General features: G+C 38.2%; 1 protein-coding gene across 1 annotated transcript in view; it reads right to left on the reverse strand.

The window, feature by feature from the left end:
• The window catches only part of usp43a (ubiquitin specific peptidase 43a), a 112,509-nt gene that overhangs the window by 61,096 nt on the left and 35,634 nt on the right, over nucleotides 1-15,779 (reverse strand). Inside the window, exons 3-4 of the mRNA XM_087842551.1 lie at nucleotides 13,227-13,330; nucleotides 1,230-1,322 (exon numbers count right to left, since the gene is read on the reverse strand). Coding sequence (XP_087698677.1) covers nucleotides 1,230-1,322; nucleotides 13,227-13,330 — 197 coding nt within the window. The remainder of the gene's footprint in view (nucleotides 1-1,229; nucleotides 1,323-13,226; nucleotides 13,331-15,779) is intronic.

The raw sequence follows: 15,779 nt of genomic DNA on the forward strand, positions 1-15,779 counted from the left end.
GTATAACCTAAATTCAACTGCATGTCATTTTGGATAATTAGACTGAAGCTTAGTGTGAATGTGAATTAGAGCTTTGATATAAATCCCTGGTCCATTTGCTAATGAGAATGATATAAGTCTAATTTGTAGCACAACAACTTGTGAAAAAAGTTAATCAAACTTCCCACACAGTCGAAGAGATCTAATCAGGCAAAATACTTTAAATCAGCACCTCTCCACACGAGTAGTAGAACTATCAGTTATTCAGAGTCAAGTTAAAGTCTAGTTAAAGTTAATTCAGCTGACTGAAAAGTAATTAATTTGCAATCATGAACCCACACAGCTAGTAATGCATTTTGTATGTATGTTGAAAACTATCAGTGATGTGTGGATGAGATTGCCTGTGTTGCTGTGCCTCTGCTACTTCATTTGGATGGCAAGAAAACAGGTGTCTCATACGATTTTTGTTGTTTCTTGTATACCTTCACCATTATCTCTGCTGTCAAAATAAAACATCCCATCTGACTCTATTGCTAGCTCCCTTTCTCCCCACTCACACGTCAGAGCCGCACTGTTTTACCACAGAACCTTGCTGACATGCAGCTGCTTGGGTTAAAAATGGAAGCACAGGAAGTGTGTGGTCAGGAGCCTCGGTTGACCAGCATTTATCACTTTGATATGAACATGGCTGTTTTTGGTGTATAGAGCATGTTAGTATAAATGCATGCATGTTTTTCTATAATCTAAATTGGCAACATTTTGGAATGTTTTGCAGTGTTGTTTTTCTAATGTTTTTATTTACTTATGGAGCCTAGAAGATACTATCCATATCACTGTTATCTGGTGACAACCTCATATGTTCACAGTGTCAACTGTCAAAAAGTGTTTTGCATGACTGCACAGCAATCTGTGAGGGATTTTCCTTGCACACCAGACTATGGTAGAAAGTTTGAAACACTTGCACTAAAACTTAACACCCTTAGAGACCACAGGGAGACCAAAGTGAACAACGAAAAATCTGCACTAATGTTTAATTAAAGATGCCAAGAACAAGCAAAATGCAGTTTGTGAAGTAAAAAAAAAAAAACAACTAGAAACTTTATGAAAGGAAGTATTTAAACTACAACTACAAACAAAAATAAGTTGTTACCCTATGCTCATAATAAGTTATATTTGATGTTATAATTAGTAAACAAACAGCAACAAATATACTTTAGACTGGATCTCATGCCTTATGTATCATGCATTACCTGGTTTGTCGTAGAGGAATAGGCAGAGAGATGCATAAAAATGGATCAAAGGTGTTGCTCTGCTTAAGGCAATGGGGGCACGTCAGAGAAGACCTGGGGACAGAGAGACAGACAGCTTTTTTAATCAAAAGGTATCAATCCATCCATCCAATCATCCATCCATCCAATCATCCATCCATCCAATCATCCATCCACCATCCATCCAATCATCCATCCAACTATCCATCCATCCACCATCCATCCATCCATCCAATCATCCATCCATCCAATCATCCATCCATCTATCCATCCAATCATCCATCCATCCATCCAATCATCCATCCATCTATCCATCCAATCATCCATCCATCCAAATCTTCTTCTGCTTATCTAGTTCAGGGTTACAGCTGGGCTGGTATCTATTCCAGCTGTCATAGGGCAATAGGGAGAGTGCAACCTGGATTGCTAGTATTTTGCAAATGTATTTATTGGTTACTTTGTATGACCTCAGCTAATCATGCTTTCTTATGTAATTGTCTTAAGAAATTTGCAAACACATATTTTTTACCCTCTACAACACTGTGAGGCAGCTCACAAGCATTAAATATTCCAAAGACAACACCAATTAAAATGTTTTCATTACTTTACACACACTTTTGATGAGACTAATCATCAACAACATGTCATAGTGATCCTGACATTTCCCTTGTGTACAGTGGTGACTAATCCCTAAAATCAACAGAGATAGGGTCCTGATCATAATTACAGTAACAAATGCTGGTTATGATACAGTAAAGAAACAGTAAACTGAATAAAGATGGACTTTAGAAAATTCAGGAAAAAAAGAGATGAAAGGTGGCGAAGATATTTAATAGCAGAAGGAATGGTGATGGGGGTTAAAGTAGGGGAAAACCTGAAAACAAAGGGAAAAAACCCACGACAAACTCAAAAATAAAGGGCAGCAGGCACAGGAGGCCGAAAGGCAGAGCAAATAAAAGTTAAGAACAAAGAGACGAAAATAAAAAGACAACAAAGTGGGAGTACAGATTAAAAACGAACAGAAGGCTGGCAGCAGGACAGTCAAGTTGACAAAAGCTACGAAGCAAAGCCGATAGAGAAAAAAGACACAGAAGGGACCTATCGAGGTTTCTGAACAAACAGAAGTGAAGATGATCAGAGTGGAGGACTGACACGAGGATAGAAACCCAACATGCGGGCCTTTAGCAACAACAATCTACACCAAAAAGCAGATATAAATGATACTGTTAAACAAAGAAATGCATTATGGTCAGTGTGCTTTTTAGCTGAAAAACTAAAACACAGTGAAACAGCTGTCCAGGTTCTATCTAAATAACAAAAACATAAATAAAATTCTACAAGCAGCAGGTTATACAGCAGTTTGATTAAGCTTTGTATAACTTATACACATTTTTCAGCTTTGTTTTTTTCTGCAAGCCTACTTATAAAGATGGAAAACATGACAGTTTCCCAGAAAAGAATCCAAATTATTTTTCTTGCCCCTAATGGCTTGTTGATTATCACACCAGAGAGTGACCAGTTTATCACCAGGTTGATGTTATCAACTAATGTTAGCTATCAGCCAAAGAGACGGGAGAAACACCCTTCAGCAGCGTGTTATTGGTGTTGATGTTGCAAAGTTCATCCACCAGGGGACACTGTGCAACTACTGTGATGGGAGCACACCTGAAAAATACCACCAGATAATCTAAGCATATAGGAGCACATACGTAACTACAACTAAAAAAATTTTTAATTCACCAAATACCCTTACCAGCAGTATTGGTCTTAAAAATACCATATTATAGATCACACTAATGGCTGTGTGTCCAGGTGTTTGGTAGTCATCACCATGTTTTTGCTGTAAATATTGTTTGCAGGATGTGTCTACAAAAATAGGCTGTAGTATGGCACCATAACCCTCTGCCAACTAATAAGTACATGGATATGGGCATGAAAGTACAGGAAGTACAGCAAATTACCAGTTATGCAAGGAATTTTCTCAGTTTTTCCTTTAGTTTGAAATCCACAATCTAGCCAAAATCTAGCCTCAAATAACCTTTTGTCATTCAGTACATGTAAATGCAATCTAGCCTCTTATGTGGCAATCAAAGAAAAACACCATGTTCAGTGTGTTTTAGTGCCACGTAATCCTCTCATAGTGTGGGAATGTAATCCTATTATTCATTTGATATAACCGAATGTAATTCAACAGCTTTGCTCAGTTTATGAACTCATTTTGAAGTTGTAGCCAATATCAAGGCGCTTATTCACACTGTTTTCTATTTAACCAGTTTCTCAGAACTAACTCAACAGAGCGGAGGAGAATTACAAGAAACCATTTATCTCCACCACAGCGAATGCCATTATGTTTTATAGGTGTGAAACTGAAAAAGGCTTGTGAAGAGTTTTCTTTTTAAGTAGTTAACATTTCAGAGGGTGAGTGTGGATAAAACTCATAATTTGTTTAACTGGAATTGTTTAATGTGTTTGCTGTTTTTAAGTCTGATTGATGCTGCTTAATGCTCTCTTATCACTGACAGCATTCAGGGTGTGTGCACATTTACGAGCGCGCGTGTTGCCAGATGCTGCCATGTCTTGCTACGATTTGTCAGTTGAGCTGTAATGACATTTTCAGAGATGCAAACTTGTCAAATATACAAATACGATGGAAAAAATAACAGTTTTTAAACTCCACATTTCCTTGCTGTCAGTGCTCAGCCCAGTGTGCTGCGGCAGCCAGCCTAAGGCTCACTAATGATGCCAGTTTGTACTCGGCAAAGCAGACTGACAGGCTATATTCACAAAAACACAATGTTGTGCCCCCCCCCCCCCCCCCCCCCCGAAAGAAAAAAACAAAAAACTTGCTTGCGCTTACGTTGAAACGTGCACGCAGGAAAACCCACACACAAACAAAAAGCATCACTTAAAAAGCTCGAGGCTGGCAGTGTTTCCAGTCTGGTGAACGATATGAGAACTTTATTTGCTGATGTCTGTGCATGTGTGTTTGTGCGTCTGACAAAAAGCAAGAGTTGTACAGCATCTACAACGCTCAGGTGCCAAATCAAAGGACCACCAGTCTTTAGTTTAAACCAGACACCCGGAGCTACAACACATACACCCACACACATGCACAGCAGCAGCTTCCTTTATTTATCATCAAGAAAGTCGAACCACCCAGCATCCCTCCGTCCTGCTCCGAGCTAAATAAATAACACTCCGCCAGAAGCATCTCAAAACGTTATGCGGTAGCACGTTGCCTGATTCCAGCATTTTTCATACTGTTATTCCAAACTGGGAAGCTTTGCAGCACAACGCCAGAAATGATATAAAGACGGCATGTGGCTGGAACAACAGGTCAGGATACGGCTATATGAGCATAAAAGTCATGTGATCTAGAAAAACCACTGTGCATGCTGGTGGAAGGCAGTTCTTTCAAAAGTCTGGCAACAGCTGTAGCTTCATTTTTCCTGGAAGTTTCAATTTTTTGAAATGTATTTCTGAGCACAGACCCGCAGTCAGTTACACACACACACACACACACACACACACACACACACACACACACACACACACACACACACACACACACACACACACACACACACACACAGAACTAGCAACAAAAACATCACTGTTTAGTCACTGCAGCAGCTGCCTTTATTTAAATACTTCCTTTCATAAAGTCTAGAGTGTGATTCTAGTTCAGTGATATTGTTAATTGATTTATTTTATTTATTTTGTCTTCTGGAAAAAAAGGCTCCCGTCTTTTACACAGCAGCAGGATTACTCTGTACTCTGAATCATGGTTTGAAAAGTTTGCCTTCAGGGCTTTTTGTTTGTTTTCTTTCAGATTATTTTTAGTTTTCAATCACATTTTTCGGACATCTGCTAAACCCATCCACAGCATACCTGGGGCTGCAATAAACATCATAGTTCTCTATAAGTCATTGCTTCTACTGGGACTGAGAGAGAGAGAAAGCAAGTTAATTTTCTTCTCTCTGCCTTTCAGTCAGTCAGTCAGTCAGTCAAGTGTCACAGGCTCTGGGCTGGAAAGCACTCTTATTTCTCTAAGAGAGAGTACAAGTGGAGACCTCCCGTCAAGGGAAATTAACTCAGCTATAGGACTGCAGAGATTCTCTTGCACATGTTCACATTCAAAGTCTCATACAAACTCTCACTTTACTAAGTATTAATTCCCAGACCCCCCAACCTCCCACCCCCACCCTTAGTTTTAGAGAAAATTGCCTCTGTGTCGCCTGCATACATATGAGCTTCCTCCTTCCTACCTGAAATAAATGATCCATACATTTCTTCATGTTAGCCCGTGCAACAAATAACGGAGGGAAACAAGACTGCATTCTCCCATTTTTCACTGCTAAAGCTTAACATTCAAATTTTTAAAAACTAACTGTAAAAGAAAAAATAATAATGCAACAGATTTTGAGCACTGCAGCATTTTGAATCATGGCTTCTCGTTCTTTCTTTATAGCTTGGCTAGTTTCAGGTGGAAATTCATTCTCTGACGTTTTGCCTCATGTATCTTAGTTTGGGTCAGCCAGAGATGTTCACTTCATTCACATAAATTAATAAAGTTTTAAGGAAGGCGAGATGTTCCTGTTAGTGCAGCTGGAAAATATATTTTTTTAAAAGCACTAAATATTAATGGACCAAATTAATACTGCAATTCTACACGTGAGATGTCTGGACACAGAGACAAGATGTGCTGAAGCCTTTTTTAAACTGATCTGTATCAGCTGTGATCTCAGATTGTTAAAGATATCCTCTGTTTTCAAAACAGAACTTAAAAAACACGCCTATAACATAATATAAAGTTCTGTAGAATGTAGATAACGTGTTAAATAGATAGAGTAAAAATAGACGTGATCCAATGACAACCATCTTATTAGTATTTTTAATTTTAAATGAGCAAAATTTAGGCACACAGTTCTACTAACTTTTCCAAATACACTGCTATCAATAAGTACCTATAAGTACCTTTTAACCCACCCCCAAATACCAATTCTGTGGCCTGGTTTGTATTTCTGTGACAGTTCTTTTCTGTCCCTTTGCACACATGGAGTGTTTTATCTGATGTTCAGGGTAAAACTGCACCACATAGTGCATTTATATACGGTGAAGTGACTCCTGTGGTATCTGCTCCAACTGGCTATGTGTGCACCAGTATGTGTGCACCAGTATGTGTGCACCAGTATGTGTGCACACACATTTGCAGGGCTGGATGTCACAGGTGATTTTATGGTGGGTCCCCACTAAAGGAAAAATGCCTGCTTTAATGAGGCAATACTCCAGAGATGTGAACTTCTATTTGAGTCTTAGAGGGAAAACTTAACCAGAAACTTTTGTACTCCGGGTCTTTCTATGATTAAGATAGTACACATTCGGCACAAAATACACAAAATACATTCACTTTGGACAGTGGAGAGTTGTTCATGGTATATGAGCTCTGACAGGATAATGTGATAACGTGGCTTATACACTAGCAACATGAAAAGATTTTCCTACCATCAGGGTATGAAAACAAACTGTGATATTTGTCCCAGCTACTATGAAAAAATGTACTGAATGACATAATCAATATGACATGTTGTTACCACCTGAGCCTGGGTTATAGCATCTGTGCATTATGCAATATTAATTCAGCAGTAATCATCACACAGACAAGATCACCTTGATGGAACAACACTTTAGTCACATAATAGACTCTAGGAGAAGTAGAGCAGCTCTCAGTGGAAACAAGTAGATGGGTGACTATGGAGTCTCAATAGCTGGGCTCAAGTTGGGCTCAATGTAGGCTGTTTTGATTCATACCTCTGTGCAAGTATTCCTCCATCAGAATACAAAACTGGTTTATTTGATGTGACAGAGTACGCTAAAGAGGGATAAAAAAAAAAAGAATATTTGTGAGACATAAAAATGATACGAAGGAAAAATTCAGGTCATTAAAACAAACTAATACAACTAACAGGTGTGAGCATAGGTGACATCTGTTGTATTTATTGTTTCATTACGGGCTGTGAGAAAATGTTTAGTGTAAAAAGTTGCAGAGATGTAATTTTCAGTTCTAGCAGCAAAAACAATTTAGGTTTGCTGTTTCATCCACTCCAAATTACAGTGTGACTTTTGTTTATGCTAACTCTAAAGGAAAAAGAGATCAAAGAATTGTTTTCGCTTGATAATGCCCTGCACTCAATGGCCAGCACCCACTTCAAAGTACAACAGGGAGTGGGGTGGTATCAATGGGAGGAACACTGCTGCACGATGCTGCGCTCAAAGTAAGCACTGTGGGTGGTGAAAGCATCAAAATCAAAGTAAAGAGGGTGAACGTCTGGCCATATTTTCAGCAGGCACTCCGCTCTGCAGCATGGGTCGACCAGACAGATCCCCCCAAGAGGACAGCGTGAGTACATTCCAAACCACAATGCATCTTTGGGGGTAAATAGAGCTCCTGCAGACCATCTTTGAAGATGACAGGAAGTTTGCACTTCCTAATGGGACGGTGAGTCTTCAAAGGATATAGTATAAAAGTGCATGACTGGTAGAGAAAACTTGGGTATCACTTTATAATGATCATGGTTAAAGAAAAAGTAAATAGATGGCTCAACTTCAGTTCATATTTTCAAGTGACAATGACTCTATAAATGTCAAAGTCTCATATCAGCTACAAATCAATTAATTAATTGAGGAGAATATTTTTTTTATTTATTTATATTTGTATTTTATTACACAACCTAATGCCATAAATAAAGAAATTATATGCATTACCCCCCTCTGCATTTAATCATGAATTATTATGACACTCTGGCTCTCTTTACAGGGTGCTTTTTGTCCTGTTTCCCTCCCCCCACCCCGAACAACCCCTGAGCCTGGTTCTGCCAGAAGATTCTTTCTTCCTGCTAAAGGGGAGTTTTTCCTTCCCACTGTCTCCAAGTGCTTGCTCATAGGGTGTCATCTGATTGGTGGGGTTGTCTCTCTATTATTGTAGAGTTTTGACTTTGAGACATTGGGGTAACTCCTGTTGTGATTTGGCCCAATATACAAATAGAAATGAATTGAATAAATGTTTATAGATTAAATATTAGTTTATAGTTTATTAGGGATGGTTATTATGATGTGTTATAAACTCCTTACACTGGACTCACATCCTTTGTTCTCTGTTAAATTTTGTAAGTAGATCAACATTTTAGTTTTGCTTTTTTAAACATTTGTGGGTTACATAAACAATGATTTGTTTGCCTACATATAGCTTTCAGTCTACTTTCACTGATCTGCAGACATGAATATCATAACATAACAATATTATACTTTAAAAGCTATAATATTCCTTCACAACAAATCTACATCTAAATAAAAGCCACTGTGATAAGAGAAAAGTAACCTTCCTTCAACTATCTTGTTCATCTAGCCAGAGACCGAGGCGCGGGCTTTCCGCACATCTCTCTGGCCATTAAAAATAGATGCCACAAAATTGAGAGTGACAGACGGAGGAGAGAGTGAGGCTATGACAAAGACTCATCTAAACACAGTGGCACAGCCGAGCGACTTGAGCACCAACTCCCACACAGGAAACCCAAACCCCAAGACAGTCTTCGCTCTAATCGCAAACATTTATTCAGATCAGACAACTCCACTAAAATTTCTCTGAGGAGCATCTCTGTAAGATATAAAAGGAACCGGGAAGAAAGCGCAGAAGGAAGGAAAGCGCGAACAAGCGAGGGAAAGGCCGAAAAGAAACTCGGAGGCCTTTTCAGAGGACGACACAGGCAAAAACAAAAAAAGATAAAACCCTGTGAGACTGGAAGTGAGTGACGGCTCTTTGGATAGCCTACATTTGGAAGGAAAGTGACTCCTTTTTAACCTGTTGGTGACATAAAGAGGAAGAGAAGACAGGGGGGAAAGTATATGGAGGAATAATGCTCCAGACTCAGCAGACTAAAACTCTGATATGAGATAAGAGAAAATAATACAAATGGATATGAGGAATCTTTACACAGTAGGAGGCCTGATGAAACCCAGAGCACAAAAAACAAATACTCAACTCTCCTGGAATTTTTCTTTACTTATTAACTGAGAATGAGTCACAGGAAAAGCAATGCATCAGAGTTTGGAAATAAATCAAAGCTCACTGGTTTCAATTATAGCACTACTGATTTAGGTGATATGTTTTCCTAGTAGAAAGACATTGGTCAGAGAACAACAAAAGAACCTGTCAGTGAAAATTTAGTGTTTGTAAAATATTTTCAGCTTTTCAACAATTGATTAATAAATTGATCAAAAAAAGAGAAAAGATTATTAGTTTTAGCCTGTACAAAATGTGTATTGACCTGTGACTAGCACACATGTCGTTGCCCCCACTGTCTCACATTTCTCTATTTTAGACAGCTTTCTCAAACGGCCTCTAGTTCCACAGCTGTAAACTTTTTGAGTGATGCCGTTACATGTGTTAGTTTGGTCGTTATTACACTCACTCACACAAACATGAGCGGAAAACAAACTTTATAATTAGAGTTGTCAAAAAAATCAACACTCACAACGATTGATATTAAAAATGACTACTGAAAGCTGTCTCTGCCTCCACGCTGTTTAGAATACAATGTCGCACAGCATGGTTGCAGACAGGCAGGCACGCAGCCTGTCCTTCACTGAGTCCAAAACATCCAACGACACTTTATGAGGCATTTGAGAGGTCAGTAAAGCTTTTGTTTCGATAACACTTCGGTGTTAAAAAGTTATAATAAACAGTAACCTGACTGATGCACACGTTCGCCATTTAACTATTAGCAGTCTTTCAACAGCAACATAATGAAACGCTAACATTAATATGGCAGCTTGACAGCAAACGTTATCAGTCCTGTTCATCTATAACATTAATAGATGGTACTAATTTGACAGAATAACAACACAGTTATTTGTCTCTGTTAAGTTTCCCATGGATGGATGGATGGATGGATGGATGGATGGATGGATGGATAGATAGATAGATGTGTGTGTATGCATGTCTGGCACTAATGGTATATCTTGCATGAATGATATTTTGTGTCATACATTAGCACAGCTTCACTATAGAGTGCAATGATGTTAGACAGTAACTGTCCAGTCTTTGCGTTGCGCTCCTTCTTTTACAATCTATTTAATTCAAACCAGAACCAGAAAACAAAGTCAGTCCATTAAGAAGCAGCCGTGCCTTTCTTCTTTAACATTAAAAATGATGCCAGGATACAGTGGAACCCAAGCTAATGACTAAAATTGTGTTTGTGAACAAACACTCACACACACAAGACAGATGGTGTATGTTTGTGAAAGTGTAAGTGTGTGGCATATAGACCTAATTACAGCCACTCTTATGCAAGGAGAAAGCATTACCCTGCTTGCACTCACAGACAAAATTTTCTTCTCTTTGTCTAAATATAGCTGGGATTGTTCTCAAAGGGGAAAAAAGGAGGAGAGAGGACATGCTGTATGAGAAGGGTATGAGTTGGAGGAAAGAACAAAGTACACTTTGTAAATGTTTCAGTAATAACGTGTGTGTATTAATGCGTGTGTGACTTGTAATGGCAAAATGCACAGTTCCTCTAATCAGCTTATGAATTAGCGTTTGATCTAATAAACATTCAGGTGTGTGTTGATGTTTTAGTGTGAGAGAGAAAGAGTGAATGGGTTAATTAGTCGCTCTGAGAGTACTGCGGTGGTCTTCAGGGATAGTCTTCAACAGTAAGCATTCAATCCATCATCTGCCAGTGAAGGAAATGGATAATCCCATGAATGAATGACTGCTTAACTTAACAGCAGAATGGTCAGAGTCTAACCTTTGTGTTGACCAGCACCAATATGCTCCAGGTCAACTGTGCGTGTTAGACCAAACATGACACGACAGCACTATTCTCCAGAGTGTGATCAGCTGTGAGTCAGAGAAGATTTAACTCAATCCATGGCCCGTTTCCAGAGTACCGACAAATGGGTGCTACTAAATTATTTGGGCTTTCACATTGGGGACAGGTTTTTTAAAATGTCCCTCTTCAACCCAACCCAAAGTTTAGGGTGAAATCTGACAATCTTCTGCAGCTCATGCCCAACGTAAAATCCTAGCTCTGATCATCACATAAGCAGAAAGTAAAGTTTTAAGTATTTGTGTTTTGAATAAGCAATTTTGATCATCTAAAGATGTACTAGTTTAGGCTGATTCTCAATCAACAGCTTTAGGTCTGTCACCGTGTTCCTACTAATGCTTCTTCTAATCTTTTTTTTTTTTTTTTTTTAAATTTGGATAGAGACAGTGTAGACACACGGGAAAGTGGAGAGAGAGGAAGACATGCAGTAAAGGGCAGCAGGTTGGAAAATATTCCTAGTGGGAATCAGGACTTACTATGATACATGTAAAAAATTATAATAACTTTAATTTAAATTGTTCATTTTTTAATAGGTTACAGAAGTTTTTTTTAATTTAAAAAAAACCCAAAACTTTAGTTTTAGCCTTAATTCATCTAGTTTCTTATCAAAGCCTTACATAAAGTAACCTCTGGATATGACTTCAGAGCTGCAGATTTGTGACCCCTGAACTAAGCTAGACTTCCCAGTGTCAACAAACACATCATAAGAATCCATCATATCATTTGTGACAATACTGGTATCATTTTTACGTGATAAAGTGCAATATCATGATATTATTGGTCTAATGTTTTCTAATGTGCACAACAACGAGAAAAGCACACATATGTCTGACAGCCAAAGTCACATGTCCACCTTTGATGAAGATTTAGTAAAAGGGGACTTCAACATCTTCCAATGAAGCACAATGCTCTGCAAAATATGCAAAAAAAACCAACAAAAAACCTTGTTTCACCACTTGAGGCAAAAATACACCATGGAATGAATATAAGCAGGCTGGGAAGTCATGAAAAGAGCAGATATGAGCAGCTGGTGATGTACATCCCAAAACTAAACAAACTGAGCCTAACTGGAGCACTTGCTAGTTATACTCTGTATGACAGGAGGCGTAAACACGAATGGAAATAACTGATGCCATTATGTTTTACTTAGCCAAATATATGACGCTAATTCAAACAGTGGAAAAAGAGGATTTTAAGCAACTTTTTAAGCAACTGAAAAGAAGGATGGAAAATGTCCTCCACTTTGTTTCCACTTAGAAATGCTATGTTATGCACTTCTAAATGGTAAATGGACTGGTTCATGCAGTATATAGTGCCTCATTCACCCATTAATACAAACACTTTCTTCTATGCTTAGGTGCTTTAGGGACGTCACAACAATGTGATTGGTCACTTGCAATGTTGAACCTGGAACAACATTTATTATGATGATGTGGGAACAACACCAACACGAGGATATCAGATCGTCCCTTATTATTTTGCTACATGCAGAAACATACTGTACTGGCCTTTTTTAGTACATCCTGATATTCACATTGCAGCAAGTTTACAGTGTTCAGCAATCAAGTGAAAAAATGAATGTTCAAAGTGATGTTATTGTAGACCACCACATGTGCTGACAAAGTTTCTCAAAGGTCTAGAGGCAGTTCCATTAATGGATCTATTAAACTAGAAAACCTCAGTCACTGACTTTCCACTGTGAATGAAGGAATAAGAGCCAGAGGCCACTACTAAAGATAAATCCCTTAATCCTTTATAGGTCTGTCCGACCTACTTTTTCCCAAGGTACTGATTTTTATCCAGAGGAGAGAAAATACATTGTCACTTTAGCCAAAGAGATATATGTTTAAAAGTATGCATTTCATTCTGTTTATTTAAACACAACCCCAGGACATCATGTAACCGAATGTTGCATAATTGGTGAGATACCTGGAAGAGTTTCCAAAAATCGTTGTCAGCGTAAGTCTAAGAGTGCAGTTGAAACTATCTGAAGCTTAAAGGCCAACAAATAAGGAATCCATTCACCTGATCCTACAAACATTATGTTAAAAACAAAGTTCTTTAACACAATTTTTACATCTGTGCTTCTCACCTGTACTGAGCCTGGAAGTGTTCGTGGACAAAACTGTTTCTCCCTCGAGGTTGCTGTATGCTGGCTACACTGGGACTGGAAGCATGATCCAATGGACTTGCCCCCTGTAAACATGGAGAAGACAAAAAAGAACTCAAAACTGTTCTATAATGTATAATGTTAAATAACCATACATTACTTCCTTATGACATTATTGCAAACGACACTGAACACCAGTTTCTGAATGCTGTATCTTTCACTTTGATTTTAAGAAGCATCCCATCTACAAGACAGTGCATTTACTCTGTTCAAATTGAGAGTAGCTATCACTAGCACAGGAATACATAAATGAGCTTCATACAAAAGGTAAAACTCGATGCCAGGATACAAAGTGTCTCCGGTGTTACTTCATCAACACCGACAGATGCTGATGCAAAGCAGAGGGGAAAAGTAACCAAATTCAATGGCAGCTACGGGTAATACAGAAGATGCATTTTCCCTGCCTTATTATTGTTATGTATCTCTAGGAACGAGTAAAATGAGTCAAGAATCATTCACATGCATTGTAAGTGGCTACATTAAACTACAAGATGATCAAAAATGATTAGATGAAGAGAGAGTGAGACAAAAATTAAGAATCAATCCTATAATGGGTGCAGTCATAAAATATTTGAGCAGGAAATATCTATTGAAGAGAGTCAAAGTTTAATTTGTTAACCACAAAACAGCCAACACCGACTAGAGTCGCAGGAATATTTGAGGATGTCAAACACCCTCAGTGTCACGCTGATGTCTGCTGAATAAACTAAATAGCAGCGATACCCCCACATGCTGTGTCATACACAGCAGGAGGGCAGAAAGACTTCAAAGATAAACAAAAGTATAAAAGAATGATGCCAATGAATAAAAGATCACAGCAACAGATTTCTGCATTTCCATCGTGTGTGACTATTCTTAAAAACGTAGCTAACATTAGGTGGTAATGGCAGACTTAACACACAAAAGAAATCCCAGGTCTGCAAGTACATTTACTTCTATTCAGGAGTTATGCATGCTGGTGTCAGTTTGCTTTTAACGAGCAAGGAGAGAAATGCTGACGTGTTTTTATTGCTGCTGTGCTAACCACTGAGGAGGACCCTACAGATCCCTCCGACAGTACATCAGTAGCATTCTAAAAAGTTTGCATGACAAGGCTAATTTTCAGAAACCAAACTTTACTTGCAAAAGTACATTTCATCTAGTCTGTTTACCACTTTGTGATGTAAATGATGGTAATTGTTTTGTTTACTCAGAATCATGTTTCAAATCTTTCCTTTTGAGAAATCATTAAGTGCTACACACATGCTAATTCGACAACACAGTGCCGTAGTTTAAACCCTCATGCGAATCAAACATTAAGCAGCAAACAAAGTCAGAGTCCACTGAGAGATGAGACTTTCTGTACCCGGTCTTGGGCCATGTGAAATAATGACAATCCAACTTTGATGAAGCTTTTCTTTTGTTCAAACAAAATCCAATCATCGCTGCTCTCACTCTGAACAATGGGCAGCTTTTGGCATCTTTGAAAACTTTTTTCAAGGATGGCTCTTTTCCTGAATATTTAATAAGGCACAAGCACAAAGCCCAGGAAGCATGTGTGGCAGTTTGTGTTTTTAAAATCCATCTCAGCCCTATTTTTAGATGTGGCCTCGTCTCTACTTTCATGTTTGTCTATTAAGTGGATAAAAACTTCATCCTTTGACTTACTGCAATATGTAATTGCAATATCTCAGTATTTTTGAAAAGTGCCTCGCTATAAAGGAAAACCACCAAGTAACCTTTTCAATTCAAGTAAGCAGTAACAGAAAGTGATGTGTACACAGTAGACAAATGTGCCTTTACTTCTGAGTCAAGCTTTAAAACATATCAGTTCTAATGGACAGCTTAGAAGGGGAGTTGTAGAGATTGGAAAGGTGACTCAACAGAACCTGGATACCACATTTTTTCCAGTTTTGCACCTTAAACCTTACATAATATTTAACAGCACAAAATTTAAAGTCAACTTAGATATCTTTGGAATTCTAAGTTACACAAACAACAGAGGTTTATTTCAGTTTTTCCTGAACATAAAATACTGTTAAAGAAATAATTTTTAAAAAAATATTAATACTCTATAATTCACATATGAATCATCTCTCTTGGCATATCCCAAGCTAGGCTGTGACTGACTCCCCTTTTCAGAATTTTGTCCTCTCTTTTTTTCCCCTTGCATCTCTTTTCTTGAGGACAATGGAGAACAATCCTCACACCCTTAGAGACAGACTAGATTACAAATATCACCATGGAAACAGTGGCCTCATTCCCGTCAATGAACATGATGGAATGGGGAACTTTTTTATTAGCCACAGCGTGCCCTAAAAATAGAGAAAAAAATGCAGTGATTGTGAAAGTTTAGACTGATACCAATGGTTAAAATAGCAATTTGGCTTATAGTGTCTTACTTTGTTTTGTTTTCTGTTTGTTTGCTTGGTTTGTTTAGTTAGAGCAGTTTTTCTACCTTTTATGTGAAAGAAATTAATACATGTTCATTGTGGA

The sequence above is a fragment of the Neolamprologus brichardi genome, chromosome 6 (genome assembly GCF_056152115.1).
Source record: "Neolamprologus brichardi isolate AB-2024 chromosome 6, ASM5615211v1, whole genome shotgun sequence".
Classification (NCBI taxonomy): domain Eukaryota; kingdom Metazoa; phylum Chordata; class Actinopteri; order Cichliformes; family Cichlidae; genus Neolamprologus; species Neolamprologus brichardi.